Raw genomic sequence first — 15,748 nt, 5'->3', positions numbered from 1 at the left:
ATGAGGAAGCGAGTGTCCAGAGTTATAATCATATCGACCAGGATTTTACTCCTCCCTCCACTAGACTTTGTGTGGTAGCTTGGGCGAGTCTTTTGGATATGAGACAATAACTGAAATCCCATGTGCAGCATGCAATTTAGTGCATATAAAATTAAAAAAAAAGATCAACAGACACTGCACTGTGGCAATGCGCCCTGTGTTCATTGTCTCACCAGCAGTCCTGGCACCCAGATCCAAACTCAGGGTCCAGAGGAGGGGGAACAGTGAAAACACTGGCCCGTATAGAATTATATTTGACTCAAACCTATAGAAACTCGATTTCATGTCGGGCACATTCTCATCATCCCACCATTCGAGTTCACCTTCTGGAAATCCTGTGCTATGTTTCCTTTTCTTCTGTCACCTTGTTTTTGTTTCTTCTGTTGCCTCTTTCTGTATGTTCTGCTTTGCTGGTTATCCACTAGCGTCACCTTTATTGTTTCTTTACTTGAAAGTGTTGAGTTCGTTTGTTTTTTGGGGGAGGTGGGGTCTGGGGAAGGGGGGTGGGGGATCTGTTTCTGGACTGGATAATTAGGTGAAGATGTCCTTCCATTCATATTCGTGTGTGTGTATGTGTGTGTTCCCACATGTTTTGTGTCTGATTGACGTATGCGCATGTTTATTTTGTTATAAAGCAAACGCAAGCAGAGATTTTACAAAGTGCTGTGCTTTCCCCCCCCCCTTTTTTTTTCACCAAGGGAATGTGATTTTCCCAGCACTTTCGTTATGTTGTATTTTCTTTACACGAAGGTGTGAGTTGCCTGCTGGAAAAAGTTTCTGGTTTTGAAAGCCCTCCCCCTTTTTTAATGTTTGTTTTTGTGTATAATGCATATATAATTATTTTTGTGTTTAGGATTTTTTTTTCTTCTTAAGAAATCACCGTTTTATTTATGCATCTGCACAGAATGGGTCTGTAGTAATTCAAGGCTGCTAATGTCATATATGTTACTTTAAAAATAATTAATTGCAACACAGATAAGAGATTGGTTGATAAATTATCAATACATAGCGAAAGAACAAAGGACGACAAAAATGAATAAAACCAATGAAAACTGACCCCCCCACCCCCCCCTTCTCCCAAAATCTGACTGTTATCCTGGAAACAGGTGGTGGTTTGATAACCATGGCACGTCAGTTGATAGATTACTAGGATGACTTGGCACCTTATTCCCTTTGTTTTCCAAATACCTTTTTTTTTTTGGTCAAATCTTTTCCAAAGAAAGATTTGTCATTCAAGCTAACAATCAAATGTGCTGGAACCTCAGCTGTGGGTTAGCTTTAATCTTCTTGTTCTTGTTGGTTGGTCTTTAATATATTTAAATGTCTATACACTGAAAAGTGATTTTGGACAGGTGCTGTTCTTGTTTTAAGCACTATTTACAATGTGTTCAAGTTTGCATTTGATTTTTTTTCTGTGATATAATGCCTAAGTCTGGAACAACAACTGGACTTGCTGTTATTATGTTAAATCAGTCTATCCATGTCTTGGGCTATTTGTACTTGTAGTAAAAAAAAAAAAAAAAAAAAAAAAAAGGGCTGATTATGTCAAGAAAAATACATTATCATTATGCTGCCGGAGTAGAAATTACCTATGTCTCTGACAATGTCAAATGAATATTAATATAGCAGGGAAACTGACTAGTCAACTTACAAAAATATATTTCCAAAGTTAAAATATTGTCCAATTACCAAAATTAAAATGAGAAATAAATTGTCCATGCGTGCATATGACAAGTTTGACAAATAAATATATGGAAAGATCAGGAAAACAGAAAAGGTGGACTTACAACAACAAAAAACAAAACAAAATGACAGATGGGGTCTCTGTATTTTTTTTTTTTTTTTATTTTTTTTTTTTTAAAGGTGGGGGAAGTGTTGAGTCAGACTTAAGTTCAAACTTTTACTGTAAATTGCATGTTAAACATTAACCGCCGAGCTTAATGTTACAGCCCTGTCTCCATTTTGTATTTTTGGCTTCTTCACCCATCTGTCTCCAAAAAGTCTGTGCAGTTTTCCTTGTCCGTATATTTTCTGTTGATGCTCCAGCATTTTTTGATTTTTATTGTGGTCTCTGAAATGTTTAATTTTGGGGTTGGTGTGTGTGTGTGTGTATTGTGGGCCCATGTGGGGAGCGACGAGGGTGAGGGGGGTGATGGTGGGCAGTTGCATGTGTTATGTTGCCTTGTGCTAGACCTATGCAATATGTTTGTTGGCCTGTGTGTGTGTGGTGTCTCAATGTGTCTGTGAAATGCTCATAACATTTGCATGCCAAAGTGAATGCATGTGTGTGGAGGATACAGGATGGAGCTTTGGTGTGTACTTGTGTGGGCAGAGGGTGTCTAGACCATAAATTGGTGCATTTACATTGTGTGTGTGTGTGTGTATCTGTGGCCCATCTTCATTCTTACCAGTTTAATTACTTGCCTTCTTTGTTTCTTTTTATTCTAACTGCTAACTTTATGGTTACTTGGTTGTATTTATGTCATTTGTTTATTTCTTTTTCATTTCATTTTGTTAAAATGTTCAAAGGGGGATGTGGGGTGGGAGGATAGGTGAGAGGGGTTGAGCAGTAGGTGGAGAGTGCTCAAAACTGTGTATTGCCTAACACGTTGAATACATGACCACAGCATATATTGCTGAACGGGAGAGAACAGGTGAGAAAAAAACAACAACCAAGAACAAAAAACAGAAGAGAAAAAAAAAAAGTTAGTTTCTAATGAACACAGACAATATGTCATACAACAGATACAAAACCCCATCGCCAAGCCTTTCAGACATCACGACAAAAAATATATTGGGGAGTAGAAAAAAAAAAAATCACAATGGTACAGATATTGACATATTCGAACAGGGTTGTACAAATTAAACATTCTTTAAGTTAGACCTTTGCAATGTTACATGCTTCTTCCAATTGCTTTAGTTAAAAAAACAACAAAAAACAAAACATGTTGCAAAATATTTGATATTATTACTTGATGTGCAATGCTTGTCTTCCACTGGCAATGTTTTGGATACAATAAAAGATTTCTATACCTTATTCTGCACTTGGTATATTTAATCTCCGAGAGAGAGAACCTCAAGCATCCCTGCTGTGGGTCATTTGTTGGTTTTACACTGGAACATAAAAGCACCTATGTAAAAACAACAACAACAAAAACACTGAATATCATTACATCACAATATCACTGTTAGTTTTACACACAGCTCCCAAGGAATGATTAAGACTAGCTCCTCAAAGTCAAATACAAACCTGAAAGCATATCCCCTCCACACACCCCTCACACACACACAAAAAAAAAAAAAAAAAATCAAATACAGACTATTAAAAGTGATCATGTTCATAAAAATCACAACACACCATTAAAAAAAGCTAACAATTCACAATTCAATCCCACTGCCCACACACATGATAGAAGAGCAAACCATTCAGCCCACTCCCCACACATGACAAGACACCGCATGCAAAACCTCCCTCTCTTGCTCTTCACACATCAGAGCACATGATGAAGCATAAAGGCACACTTTAACCTTCTCTACCTTCCCTCAATCATACTGCCAGACGCACCTGCTGGACTTAAAGAAACAGAGCCACAAAGAAAACCATTCCCAAAGATGTTTACCATGTTATGAATAAAAACATAGTGTACTCTTTTTGTTTTGTTTTTTTATAATGAAATACTCTGCATATTGCCCACTTCATGAAGCAGTCACATGTTTTATATGATGTCTATGAACTGAGTTAAACAAAAAAACTAACAAAGCCCCCCAGCCCTGCTCAACTGCTTATTAATGAAAAAAAAAAAAAGGAGTCAAAGTTGGTTTACACCAGCATGCATGGGGTAAAAAGCAGACAAAGTTAACAATTACCAGTGACTGACAGTTGTACTTCTTAACAGTTTGAGACCCTGGAATGCCTGACTGAAAAGCCTGCTCAAATACCAAAACAAAATTAAACAAAAGCAAAAATTTAAAGGTCAAAATGCCATTAAAGAAATCAATACTGAAGAAATACTAAAATCAGTTCACTCAGTGACTAAAAGTGAACATTACCATTGCAGTGAACATCGAATTAAAAAGAAACAAACCCTGTTATATAGTGTTGACAAAAACAACAACAAAACAAACAAGCAAAAAAAAAAAAAAAATGGAATGCAAAATAATGTGAAATACCATGTACAAAAATGGCAGAAAACTATTAATGTTAAAATGACAACACTGTATAAAGTACTAAAGTAAGACCATCATACACAATCACCAATACACAGCCAAGCCCACTCCCCCCCCCCCCCCCCCCCCCAAAAAAAAACAAAAACTACTCCAAAACATCTGGATCCTTGTTGCAGTCACACGATATAATAACAAACCTTGTGTACCCAGACACAAATTTTTATCTCCTGCAAACATTCTCCTTCTCTTCACGTAGTGGTCAAGCTGGCAAGTGTAAAAACAAAAACAAACTAATGTCTAAAAATGGTCCACATCAGCCTTTCTGACTGAAAGAGAATGCAAGATGAAAATAATCTCAGCCAGTATATTGCAACCATTCATGACTACTTTTTTTCCCCCTGAAATAATCTCAACACTGCTTTCAGACAAAAAAAAAGCCAAACTTGCCTAACAGGCCTATGTATACCCATACTAGCTTCAGCCAATTAAATCCCAAACTCTCATGACAATTATATATATATATATATATACCCATACAGGCAATCACATAATTTCTGATGACAATTATTTCCCACATTAGTTTCAGGCAATAATTTGAAAAAGATGCAAGGTCTCACAATAATTCTATACACGTACTGGTTTAAACCAATGAAAATGCAAGCTCTTCGGACAGTTCTACACCCTTCGTGGCAAGCTGTCATAATGATAATTCTTATCTTCTGACTCTACCTGTACAAAAAATGGAATGTTTGGAATGACTGATATGATCCGATGCCACAGGCCCTTTGTGCATTAATTCACTTGACCCTGTCAGTGATTGTCACCACACAATGCCATCTATTTTGTGTTGTTGGCAACAACATCAAAATCAAAGTGCTGTATGAAGTCTGGTCAGTTTTGTCATCTTTGTACGCAAGCATGCTGTTAAGGACGCCCATTTGTAGGTGTTAGGATTTAAAAAAAAAAAAAAAAAAAATTTCAAGTTAGGCAATGAAATTTTAAATGATTAAAAACAGGTTAGTAATACTCATCCTGTTTTCATTATACATTAGAGCTACCTGCTGCCAAAGCATAAAGTTTCCCACCATCCTATTTCAGCTTCTTTAACTGCGTATTGACATTAACGAGATGCAGAGGGTCGGGTAAACTAAAAGTATGCTCCGCAGACACACACACATAACAAAGAAACTGGTTCCGATTTGTTGCTTTCAACAGAGAAACAAGACAAAAGTGCTTCTGAAATGATAAAAGAATATAGATAATATAATAACAACAATGTGAATCCACATACAACTCAAGGCACTTCACTAAAATGGGTACACACAGTGACATACACACCCACACTGTTCACAAACTCACAGAAATGCAGGCACACACTCAAGCATTGTCTGAATGAAATAAATTGGACCTTTTTGTAAGTTTTACTTGTCTATTCATTTTTGTAAGTTTTACTTGTCTATTATGATCCAAATCAGAAACCATGCATATGAAATTAAGAAATGTGAACGCCAATGACTCGCCTTTCACTTTTCTATCCAGTAGCATTTTCGTCTTAATCATTTAATATATGTACTTCTTTTCTTACATTTCACATTTTTTTCACAAACAGTCCAGTTACAAATATCAATACACAAAGTGCTTTATCAAGGGACAAACAAAACAAAACACCATCACCTATTAATATTATCTCTGCAATGTCTTCAACTTATTTCAAAACTTTCATCTTTAACATCAACACCTTATATATATTCATTAAAAACAACAACTGTACATCTCTTCAATTTCTTCAACTAATTTCAGAACTTTCACTTCGCCTCTAGGATGTCCAATGGACGAAGTTCATGGGGTGAAAAAAATCACCCACAAACAAAACTGCATACTAATACTTAATTTTACTAACAAAAGATAACCACCAAAGATTTCATGAAATGGAATGGCACTGTAAAAAAACATTGGTGAAAAAAAAAAGATGCAAAAAAGACAAATGAATGAAACTCTCAACATACAAATCCGTCAAGCTAGTGATATTTGAGTGGTAGAATCATGATGGTAACCCACCTGTACACACCTGCTGTTCAAGTAACATTGTATACAATTTTGAGTATGGAAAACTTGTTCATAAAAAAAAAAAATCCTTTTATTGACAAGAATTATGATAAATGCTTCCTGCACCCCACCATACATTTTATCTTCCTCAACTCAAGAGAATGTGTGAGTGAGTGTGAATGTCTGTGTGACTGTAAGCACTGAAATCAATAAATTTGTGCTGTATCAAAAACACTTTTAGTGCAAAGACAATAGCCTGGTGAGACGATACCTGAACACACACAAACGCACGCGTCATGGTGGTTACAGGCCTTTGGCCACAGCGAAGAAGACCCCAGAAGGATTCACACTGATGGTCATCTTGTCGGTCAGGGAGAAGACGCCCACAGACTTGCCATCAAACACCTCCGTCACGTTGTACTTGCTGCCCTTCAGCCCAAAGCTGGCCAGGGACAGCTGCACGCGGTTCGGACCTCCGCCCTGCGAGTAGTTCACCACTGCTATGGCGAACGTTCCCGCGGGGGAGATGGGGCGAACCCACAATTCAATGTTGCCTTCCTGAAGAAAATAAAACAAGTGGTATAAAACCATTAAACTGCTGGTATAAAATTCATTGCCATCCTGAGGAAAATAAAACAAGCAGTATATGATCATTAAACTGCTGTTATAAAATAAAATTGCCACTGAACAGCTTCAAAATCATAGACAGATGCAAATGCATGCCTATAAGATCTCCTAAGCCATGTCAGCATTCGCACGGTAACAGAGACATGAAAATACCTGACATGCACACTCCCTAAAACAGAGTATGGCTGCTTCTGTGGTAGGGTAAAAACGTCATACTGATACACATAAAAACCCACTCACAATCACATTCTGCTACTTCAATGATTTGGTTTGGATTGATCCTTTAGCGATAATTATTTTCCAAATAAATTTAAATTCAATGCAGTTGAGTTTTATCAGTCACCAACATTTTTATTTGCTTATATTGGCTGGTGAAGAAAGGTAAAATATAAAACTTTGTCATTTTTCAAAGTTTGTTTCAAGTAGGTGTCAAAGTATTCAGACTGATATTACACATTTGTTGTATGGAAAAAAAGAAGAAAAAAAGACAGAAAGAAAAAAATGCCTGACCAAGAAAAAGAAAAAAAGGAGCAAATACATGACAAAAAAAGAAATGAAGAAAAAGGTTTTTGAAAATTAAAAAGAATGTTTAAAACTTGTATAAACCTAATATGTGAACTATATTATTATCATTCTTACATTAACATCATCACTATTACCTTCATCATCATCATCATGAATATATTTTCCTCACCTTTCCTTTTGTTATAAATGCATTCACAAATCTGCCCCTTCCTATCTCTGTGGCCGCCTTCACATCTACCACTCATCTCCTCTACGATCAGCTTCCGATCCACTCTGTCCACACATACCCAGATTCAAACACTCCACTGTCGGCCATCGCTCTTTCTGTCTCTGGACCTTGCATTCGGAATAAACATCCTCTTTCGCAACGTCAGGTCTCTGCACTCAGCTCTTTCAAGTCTGGCCTCAAAAACCCACCTCTTCCCAAGATAGCCTCCCTTCCCTGCCCCTTGGTTGTTTTTCAGTTTTTTTCTCTCTCTAGAGTTATGCATGCGTGTGACTGACTGGTGTGAAAGCTCTTTGATTTGTCTCTGCACAAGATTCAGCGCTTTTAAAATACTAATTATTATTATTATTATTTACCTTGAACAGTCTCTTTCCCTGAATGCCGCGGGGGTCCTGGTTGATGGCGATGACCCGGCGGTTCAGCAGCAGGTCCCGAGACTCCGGCCTGATGTTGCGGAGGTCGTTGGACATGTACATGGGGGCCGCCATCATTGCCCAGATCGCCATCTGGACCCGCTGCTGGTCGTAGCTCAACCCATAGTTCCCAACGATCAGCTGCGACACATCCGTTTCAGTTTCACCCTCTCAAGAAGGTGTCACTGCGTTCAGATAAGTCCATATATATATATGCTACATCACATCTGCTGGGTGGATGCCTGACCAGCAGCATAACCCAAAGTGTTAGTAAGGCTTTCGAGTGCATGCATATAAAGATTTGTTTACCTATCTTAGAGTAGATTTCTTGTGCATCAACTGCCTGCTGCACATGGAGCCTCATTTCATTGTCTGATCTGAATGACTGTGTGCTCAGTTTGATTTTCTAGTCAAATTAGGGAGAAAGAATGAGACCAGGATTCAAACCCATGTCAACCCATTCAAACTGTACTGGCAGATAGGCATCTGAAATATTCTGCCACCTTCCACATATACAAAACACAGAACTGATTAAAAAAATGTCTTGCATGTGTTTCAATACACTTTCGGGCACATCAAGACATGCTCTTGTCTCACCTTGTTCAGCCTTATCTTCCATCCCCTTCATCTGCTGATTCACATTTCTCTGACTGTCTCACACTGTAAAAAATGATTACAAGGACAGCACGCCTTTTCATTCGCTGATCCCGTCACCTAGAGTAAACTTTCTTACCAAATTCGTCATGCTGAAACGAAATGTCATTACCAATTTGGCCTACTAAAATAACTATTACATATCTGTTCATGGTTGTCTAGGTGTTGGCTTATGTGGTGTGGTATGGTATGGTATGGTGTGGTGTGGTGTGTGTGTGTGTGTGTGTGTTTTGTCACTAACAGAAACACATTCCATGCCTTACAGTCTTGATCATATTGCTCTGTGTTATCAATTTCTGTTACAATTTTCTCTATTATGATGAACATTGTTTGCACTCTGGGCTCCTGTACTACAGAGGTATATATATATACATGATAGTCAGTTGTGTCCGACTATGACCATCAGAACAGCAGAGGAGGCAACTGCTGTTCCGACCATTTGGGCTAGAATTTGATTATAGTGGAGAGGTATAACTCGTCATAAATACCTGGTCTTATCATCATCATTACCAAAAACCTGGTTCAGAGGTCAGATGCTTCAGTAGGGGTTCCTACACACGCTTCATGGCTGAACACCAATACAGTATGATTCTACTGATGCCTCATAGGAGAAAAATTTTGTGTCTGCGCAAACACATGCGGGCACTGGCAGGTCTGCACATCTGCTGACCTGAGAGATCGAAAAAAAATCTCCACCCTTATTCTGACGGGCACTGTGACCGGGACTCCAACCCAGCAACCTCAGATTTGAAGCCCAACATTCTAACCACTCAACTCCTGCGCCTGTCACTCTCAGTTTCAAAGAACAACAACTCACCATGTCTGGGTCATTCCAGTTCCCAGGCCCAGCAACGTCAGTGAAGTTTCCTTTGTCCTGAGAGAACCACGAAACTATGCTATAAACACTCTGCCAGGAGTCGCCAATGTCAGCATAGTTTCGCCACAGGTTGCAGGACTTGGCAATGTCTTTGTAAGGTGGCTGAAAAAGAATTTTAAAAGATTGCAGACTTGGCAATGCCTTTGTAAGGCGGCTGAGAAAGAAAAAAACAAAACAAAAAAACAACAAAAACAAACAAACAAACAAAAAAAAAACAAAAACACACCCAGTTTTGTTAGAAAGTCATATTGACAAAATCAGCAATATCATGATTTTCTTCAAAATGTTTTTGTTAGGGTACCAAAATTGTTTTTACAGCAGGCTTCAATAATTTAAAATGACAAAAAAACAAGCCAACTATCTCCTTTTATTAACAGTTTTATGCACTTAGTTTATTCTTGTGAATGTTTCATGTTCACATGCAGCAAGTATGTTATTGCAATAGATAGTCTGTCAAAAATCTTTCTGGTCTTTTTTCATCGCGCACAACCCCCCCCCCCCACCAAGCACTCTTGTTCTCAACTTTTTTCAATCAGGAATGGTTAGAAATACATTTAATATGCATATAACCACTGGAAAAGTACATGTGGCTTACAAACAATAACTATATTTGATCAGTAAATAAGATATCATTTTATTACACTGTCTGAAAACCATACAAGAAATATGGATCTACAAATCTAAAATAACTTCATTATACAAAAGTGCTTCAGTTGAAATTCTATAGCTCTGAAAAAAATTACTAGAAATTCGCACGCGAAGAATTCATGCGAAATGTGCATGCAAAGAAAAATGAGATATCCATCCATGATATGAAATTTGCGCGCCAGTTTTGACTGAAAACATGGCACCAGTAGTGCACAATCAAAGCAAGCACTCTTTTGTTGAAAATGAGAGAATTTTCTGTGCAGTTCTGTTACTGTAGAAGAAATATAAAGCAAACAGGAAGCTCCAAACCTTTGTGAACAATATTTCAAGGATTAAGCAGCAGAAGGGTGTTTATAACAACCTAATCAAGGAACTTGATTTTGATGGAGCTCTCTTCAGGAAAAACATGTGGCAAATAAAGGAGCAATCTGCTCAAGTAATGGACCTGGTAGATCTTATCAAACACTACAGATCTTATCAAATACTACAACTGAGATACGATCTGCCAAAAGATTGGTAAAGTTTGCATGCAACATCAAAAATTTTGCTCCCTCAACAGAGGAAACGTTTTGCAACGAAATTCATGTCAAGAAATTTCAAATTTCAGTTTGCAAATGGTCTCTCTCTTTTTTTTAATTTTTCAATACAGACTTTTCAAAAAACAAGGCTGCTTATAGACCAGCCAACTGCACATGGCTTTTAAAATCCATGTGACCAGAATATTGCACTGTAATTAAGATACTGAAGGAAGGGGAAGTACTGACAATGGCACCCTTGCCCGTGATGTAGGCTGGCCAACTACAGGAATAGAGAATGGGTCGTCCCGTCTTGTTCAGAAAAAACCCCATAATTGGGTACCCTGCAACACACACACAAATATATGTATTCACACACATACGCGCATACACACAAACAAACCTGCATACACATATATTTGTATACATGAGCACATGCTCAAACATACAAACACACATGCATCCCCCCAGCACATTCACCCCCTGACCCCACACAAATTAGCATTCATAAACTAAATAGCATACCCACATATGCACACACAAACACATGTATACCGATCAGTAACTCAGTCTCAAAAAAACTTTTCCAGCCTATGTCAAAGGCTTCAAATACACAAATGCATGTAATACATTATTCCAAGTCCATTTGCGCACATGCACAAGTGACCCTGAAGCTTAAGCTGAATGAACCAGAAAGATGCTTTTAAAATGCATTTGGAAGGCTCTCTAGCAATTAAAAAAAAAAAAAATCTTAAAAAGAAAAGAAGAAAAATATCAAGGTGCATTGTGAATCACTGAATTGGTATACATCTGCACATAGGCACACATAAACTGAAAAAACAACACAAACATGAAGTCTTTATATCTTAAATGGTGTGCATGCAAGTGTATTGTTTTTAAATTTCAATGCAAGTGTGTGAGTGTGTGTGTGTGTGTGTGTGTGTGTGTCTGCGTGTTTCCATTCAACTTGTGTGTTGAGAGAGAGAGACAGAGAGACAGATGGACAGACAGGAAGAGAGATGGGGGGAGGAGGGAGGAAACAATGAAAGTTTGTATGTGTTCATGTATGTGCATTGCTTTCAATACAACTCTGTGTGTGTGTTTTAAACTCTCAGTGTGTGTGTGTGTGTGTGTGTGTGTGTGTGTGTGTGTGTGTGTGTGTGTGTGTGTGTGTCCAATTTAATCCATTTCATGATTCTGCTGAGCTATAGAAATGTAAAAAAACAGAGCAAACAGATACTCACCACACACAAAAAAAAGATTGTCCCAGGTAAAGTTCTTAAGGAAAATCCACTTCAATACTAACTAATGAAAGTAGAACTAATACACATGAAAAAAAAAGAAAAAAAAAAAAGCAGACTCACTCTTTCCCCTCAGAGAGAGAGAGCCGGAACTTCACACAGAGAAATTTGCTGAGACAAAAAAAAATGTAACGTAACGCAGTTCAGTAAAATACAATACAATGCAACACAACACAATACCCATCCCACCTTCAGCAAAGTCATCAGTTGTGGAGTAGCAGCCGTCCAGTTTGAGCGAGTCGATGCCCCAGTCAGCAAACGTTTGTGCGTCCTCCTCCAGGTAGAACTTGCTGCCAGGGTAACCCCCGCACGTCTCTGTCCCCATGTCACTGTAGATCCCCAGCTTCAGTCCCCGGCTGTGCATCTGGAGGAACAACAATCATCATGATGTTGTTGTTTTTTTTGTTGTTTTCCTGGTCTTTTTTCTTTCCATCATTTGTGAGCTACGATTCCCATGTTCATTTGCAAGATCTGCAAGCGGACTTTTGCAAGCAGAAGGGGTGTAAATGGGGTACTAACATGATCACAAGGGTAATAAGATCCCAAGGGTAATAATATGATCATTCTGGTATAGCGTCATTTTAAACTCAACATCAAATCTTGGCTTTCGGGAACAGGAACTGTTCTTGAAAAACTTAATTCAAGTTATTTCTTTCGTTGTTGTTTTGTTTATTTTTTGTTTATTTTATTTTTAAAATTTTTTTTGCTTTCCAACAGTGTTTCTCTTTCAGTAGCATTTTCATTTCACACCAATTTCACATAAACTAACTTGATTTGGACATCAGTGTTTCACACCAATAGTAATAAATTAACTTGATTTGGACATCAATGGCAACTAAACTGATGACATTTGCATCTAGAACTTTATTAATTTGTGATGGAATCCAACCGAGGTATATATATATACAAATAAATTAAAAGAATCAAAGCTATTGCACATCACTTCACACTTTTATTCATCATTTGACCACTGAACAAAAAACAACGAAGAACAGCAACAACAAAACGCTAAACTAAAAAAGGGGACAAATATACAAAAACTATGTAATATATCACTTCCAATTCATGGCTTTATCTATCATTAAACTATTAAACCAAAAAATAAGATAAAATAAAAACATGAGTATGCCACTCACATAATCCGCCAGGGCTTTCATGCCACTAGGAAAGCGAGCGGGGTCGGGCACCAGGCGACCTTTGCTGTCGCGCTGTTTCAGTGGCCAGCAGTCATCAATGTTGACGTAGACGTAGCCGGCGTCCCGGTACCCGTCCGACACCATCCGATCTGCCTGCGCCATGTACAGTTTCTCACTGCAGGACAATGATGGCAAGACAACATTGTCACAATGTTGAGACATCCCTGAAAATCACTAGCACAATGTTATCAGGGCAAGTTGGTCGCAATCTTAAGACGACAACGATTTTGCTGCTGTCATAATGTTAACAGGGTAATACTGTCAGTGCGAACAGTTCAATCGCTGTCTCAATATTAAAAGGATAATCACAGTCATGAAGTTAATGGATTTCAGTTTCTCCAGGAAGTGACACTGCGCTCAAGACAAATCCATATACGCTATACGGTATACCACATCTGCTAGGCAGGTAACGTGCTAAGTCAGGCCTTGAGTGCATGCATATTTGTGTACCTATCCACGTGGATTTTTTCTACATGATTTTGCCAGGGGACAATACTCTCGTTGCCATGGGTTCTTTTTCAGTGTGCCAAGTGCACATGGGGCCTCAGTTTAAATGACTAGACGCTCAGTTTGATTTTCCAGTCAAACTTGGGAGAAAGGGTGTTAGCAGGATTCGAACCCAGACCCTCGTGGACTCTATACTGGCAAACAAGCATCTTAACCATTCTGCAACATTCCTCAACTTGTTAACAGAGCAATCATTCACTGTCATCATGTCAACAGGACAATCAGACACAGCTTTGCTTTTGATGTCGCCATCTTGACAACTTGAGTAGTGGAAGTGAAGTCAGCATTTTTTGTATAGTTACTCAGGTTAAATACCCAGCGGAACTGTGCTGAAGTCAGACTGCACAAGATGTTTATTTGAGATTATTATTTTTCATCATATGAAAACCCCGTGACCAAAGTCACATACTTTAATTAGTAAAAAAAAAAAAAAAAAAAAAAAAAAAAATATATATATATATACATATATATATACATATATATATATATATATACTGATTTTTATAAAAACTATGGAAAAATCATGTTAGGCAGGTCTGAGTGTTAATTGTTATGCTCTGCTTTATGGTACCATGCTATGCTGTGCTGTTGCAAGTTGTGCTTTGCTGTGAAAACTGCTATGCTGTGCAATAATGCTGCAGTGTGTTTTGCTGAACTGTACAACAGCAGAATGTACAAACTGTTGTGCAATACCACACTGAGGGTTTTGTGCTGTCCTACTCATGTTTATATCACAGATGGACATAAGTTAACATTTGGGCCAACAGCAAAGTGAGAGCTGTATTATCAATGGTCTCCAGTCAATGGGAAATCATTTACAGCTTAGTCTTTTGTGAAGGACTATGACTCTCCAACTAGGAGGCAAAATTGCACTGGCTCTTAGTGCTGCAGCCTTGTGGGCTAGTTGGCCTTTGGGAACCATCCCAACGCCGACTGTCCTAAAACCCTCTTGGCCAAGAGAGTGGGGATGTACTTGGGCAAGACACTTTCCACTATAATCAAATTCTAGCCCAAATAGTCGGAACAGCAGTTGCCTTCTCTGCTGTTCTGATGTCATAGTCGGACACGACTATCATATATATATATATATATATATTACATATATACTCATGTTAAGTTCACAATTTGATCTCTGACTTGATTAAAAAACAACAAAAAAACAAAAACAAAAAACAACAACAACAAATGTCATACCTGATGCATTCATCTGGCTGGTTTGTACAATCTGTATTGCACCTGTAGCGTTCCCATGACAACCATCCCATTGGCGGAGTGCGTGCTAACCCATTGTCAAGTGCATGTGCACCAAGGGTCATCATCAACCCCAGCAACAGCAGTGCTAATCTAGCCATGGCTCTTGGTCAAGTGAATCTGCACAAAAGAATAATTCCATGAGTAAAACGTAGAACAAAGTGCAAGTGTACATGTGTGTGTGTGTGTGTGTGTGTGTGTGTGTGTGTGTGTGTGTGTGTGTTGCTGCTGCTGCTGTTTTTACACATGACATTGTGCAACTGTTCAACTTCAGTTCAAGTAAATGAAACTCTGTCTCTCTCTCCCCCTCTCTCTCTTATATATATATATATATATATATATATAAACTGTTTAACACTCCTAGCTTTATATATATATATATATATATATATATATATAAAACTAGGAGTGTTAAACAGTTTTTTGTTGTTGTTGCTGTTTCTCTCTCTCTATATATATACATATATAAATTATAATATATATATATATATATATATATATATATATATATATATATATATATATATATATATATAAAGCTAAGAGTGTTAAACAGTTGTTTTTTTGTTGTTGTTGTTGTTGCTGTTTTTCCCACAATAAACACAACATGCATCAACTTTTACTTTTTTTTTTTTTAAAACAAAGACCAGCATACAGGTATATAAAATTAAAGAAAAAGTAAAAAAACAGAAGAACATCCTCAAGGTTACACTGGGAAAGTTTCTTGGTGCATAAACTGAAAAAAAACAACAAAAA

The 15,748-nt window shown here is 37.8% G+C and overlaps 1 protein-coding gene and 1 long non-coding RNA gene across 2 annotated transcripts in view; both read right to left on the bottom strand.

The window, feature by feature from the left end:
• Positions 1-530: 530 nt before the first annotated feature.
• Positions 531-4,310, bottom strand: LOC143284021 (uncharacterized). Its single transcript, XR_013055478.1, has 2 exons — positions 3,360-4,310; positions 531-3,289 (listed from the first exon to the last, which is right to left on the bottom strand). It is a non-coding gene; the product is annotated as an uncharacterized LOC143284021 (long non-coding RNA).
• An 872-nt stretch (positions 4,311-5,182) lies between these two features.
• The window catches only part of LOC143284020 (alpha-N-acetylgalactosaminidase-like), an 11,772-nt gene continuing 1,206 nt past the window's right edge, over positions 5,183-15,748 (bottom strand). Inside the window, exons 2-8 of the mRNA XM_076590567.1 lie at positions 14,936-15,112; positions 13,175-13,349; positions 12,228-12,402; positions 10,987-11,081; positions 9,515-9,676; positions 7,987-8,184; positions 5,183-6,810 (exon numbers count right to left, since the gene is read on the bottom strand). Coding sequence (XP_076446682.1) covers positions 6,556-6,810; positions 7,987-8,184; positions 9,515-9,676; positions 10,987-11,081; positions 12,228-12,402; positions 13,175-13,349; positions 14,936-15,093 — 1,218 coding nt within the window. The 5' untranslated portion in view covers positions 15,094-15,112 and the 3' untranslated portion in view covers positions 5,183-6,555. The remainder of the gene's footprint in view (positions 6,811-7,986; positions 8,185-9,514; positions 9,677-10,986; positions 11,082-12,227; positions 12,403-13,174; positions 13,350-14,935; positions 15,113-15,748) is intronic.

The sequence above is a fragment of the Babylonia areolata genome, chromosome 7 (genome assembly GCF_041734735.1).
Source record: "Babylonia areolata isolate BAREFJ2019XMU chromosome 7, ASM4173473v1, whole genome shotgun sequence".
Classification (NCBI taxonomy): domain Eukaryota; kingdom Metazoa; phylum Mollusca; class Gastropoda; order Neogastropoda; family Buccinidae; genus Babylonia; species Babylonia areolata.
This window is presented reverse-complemented; position numbering and strand designations above follow the sequence as displayed.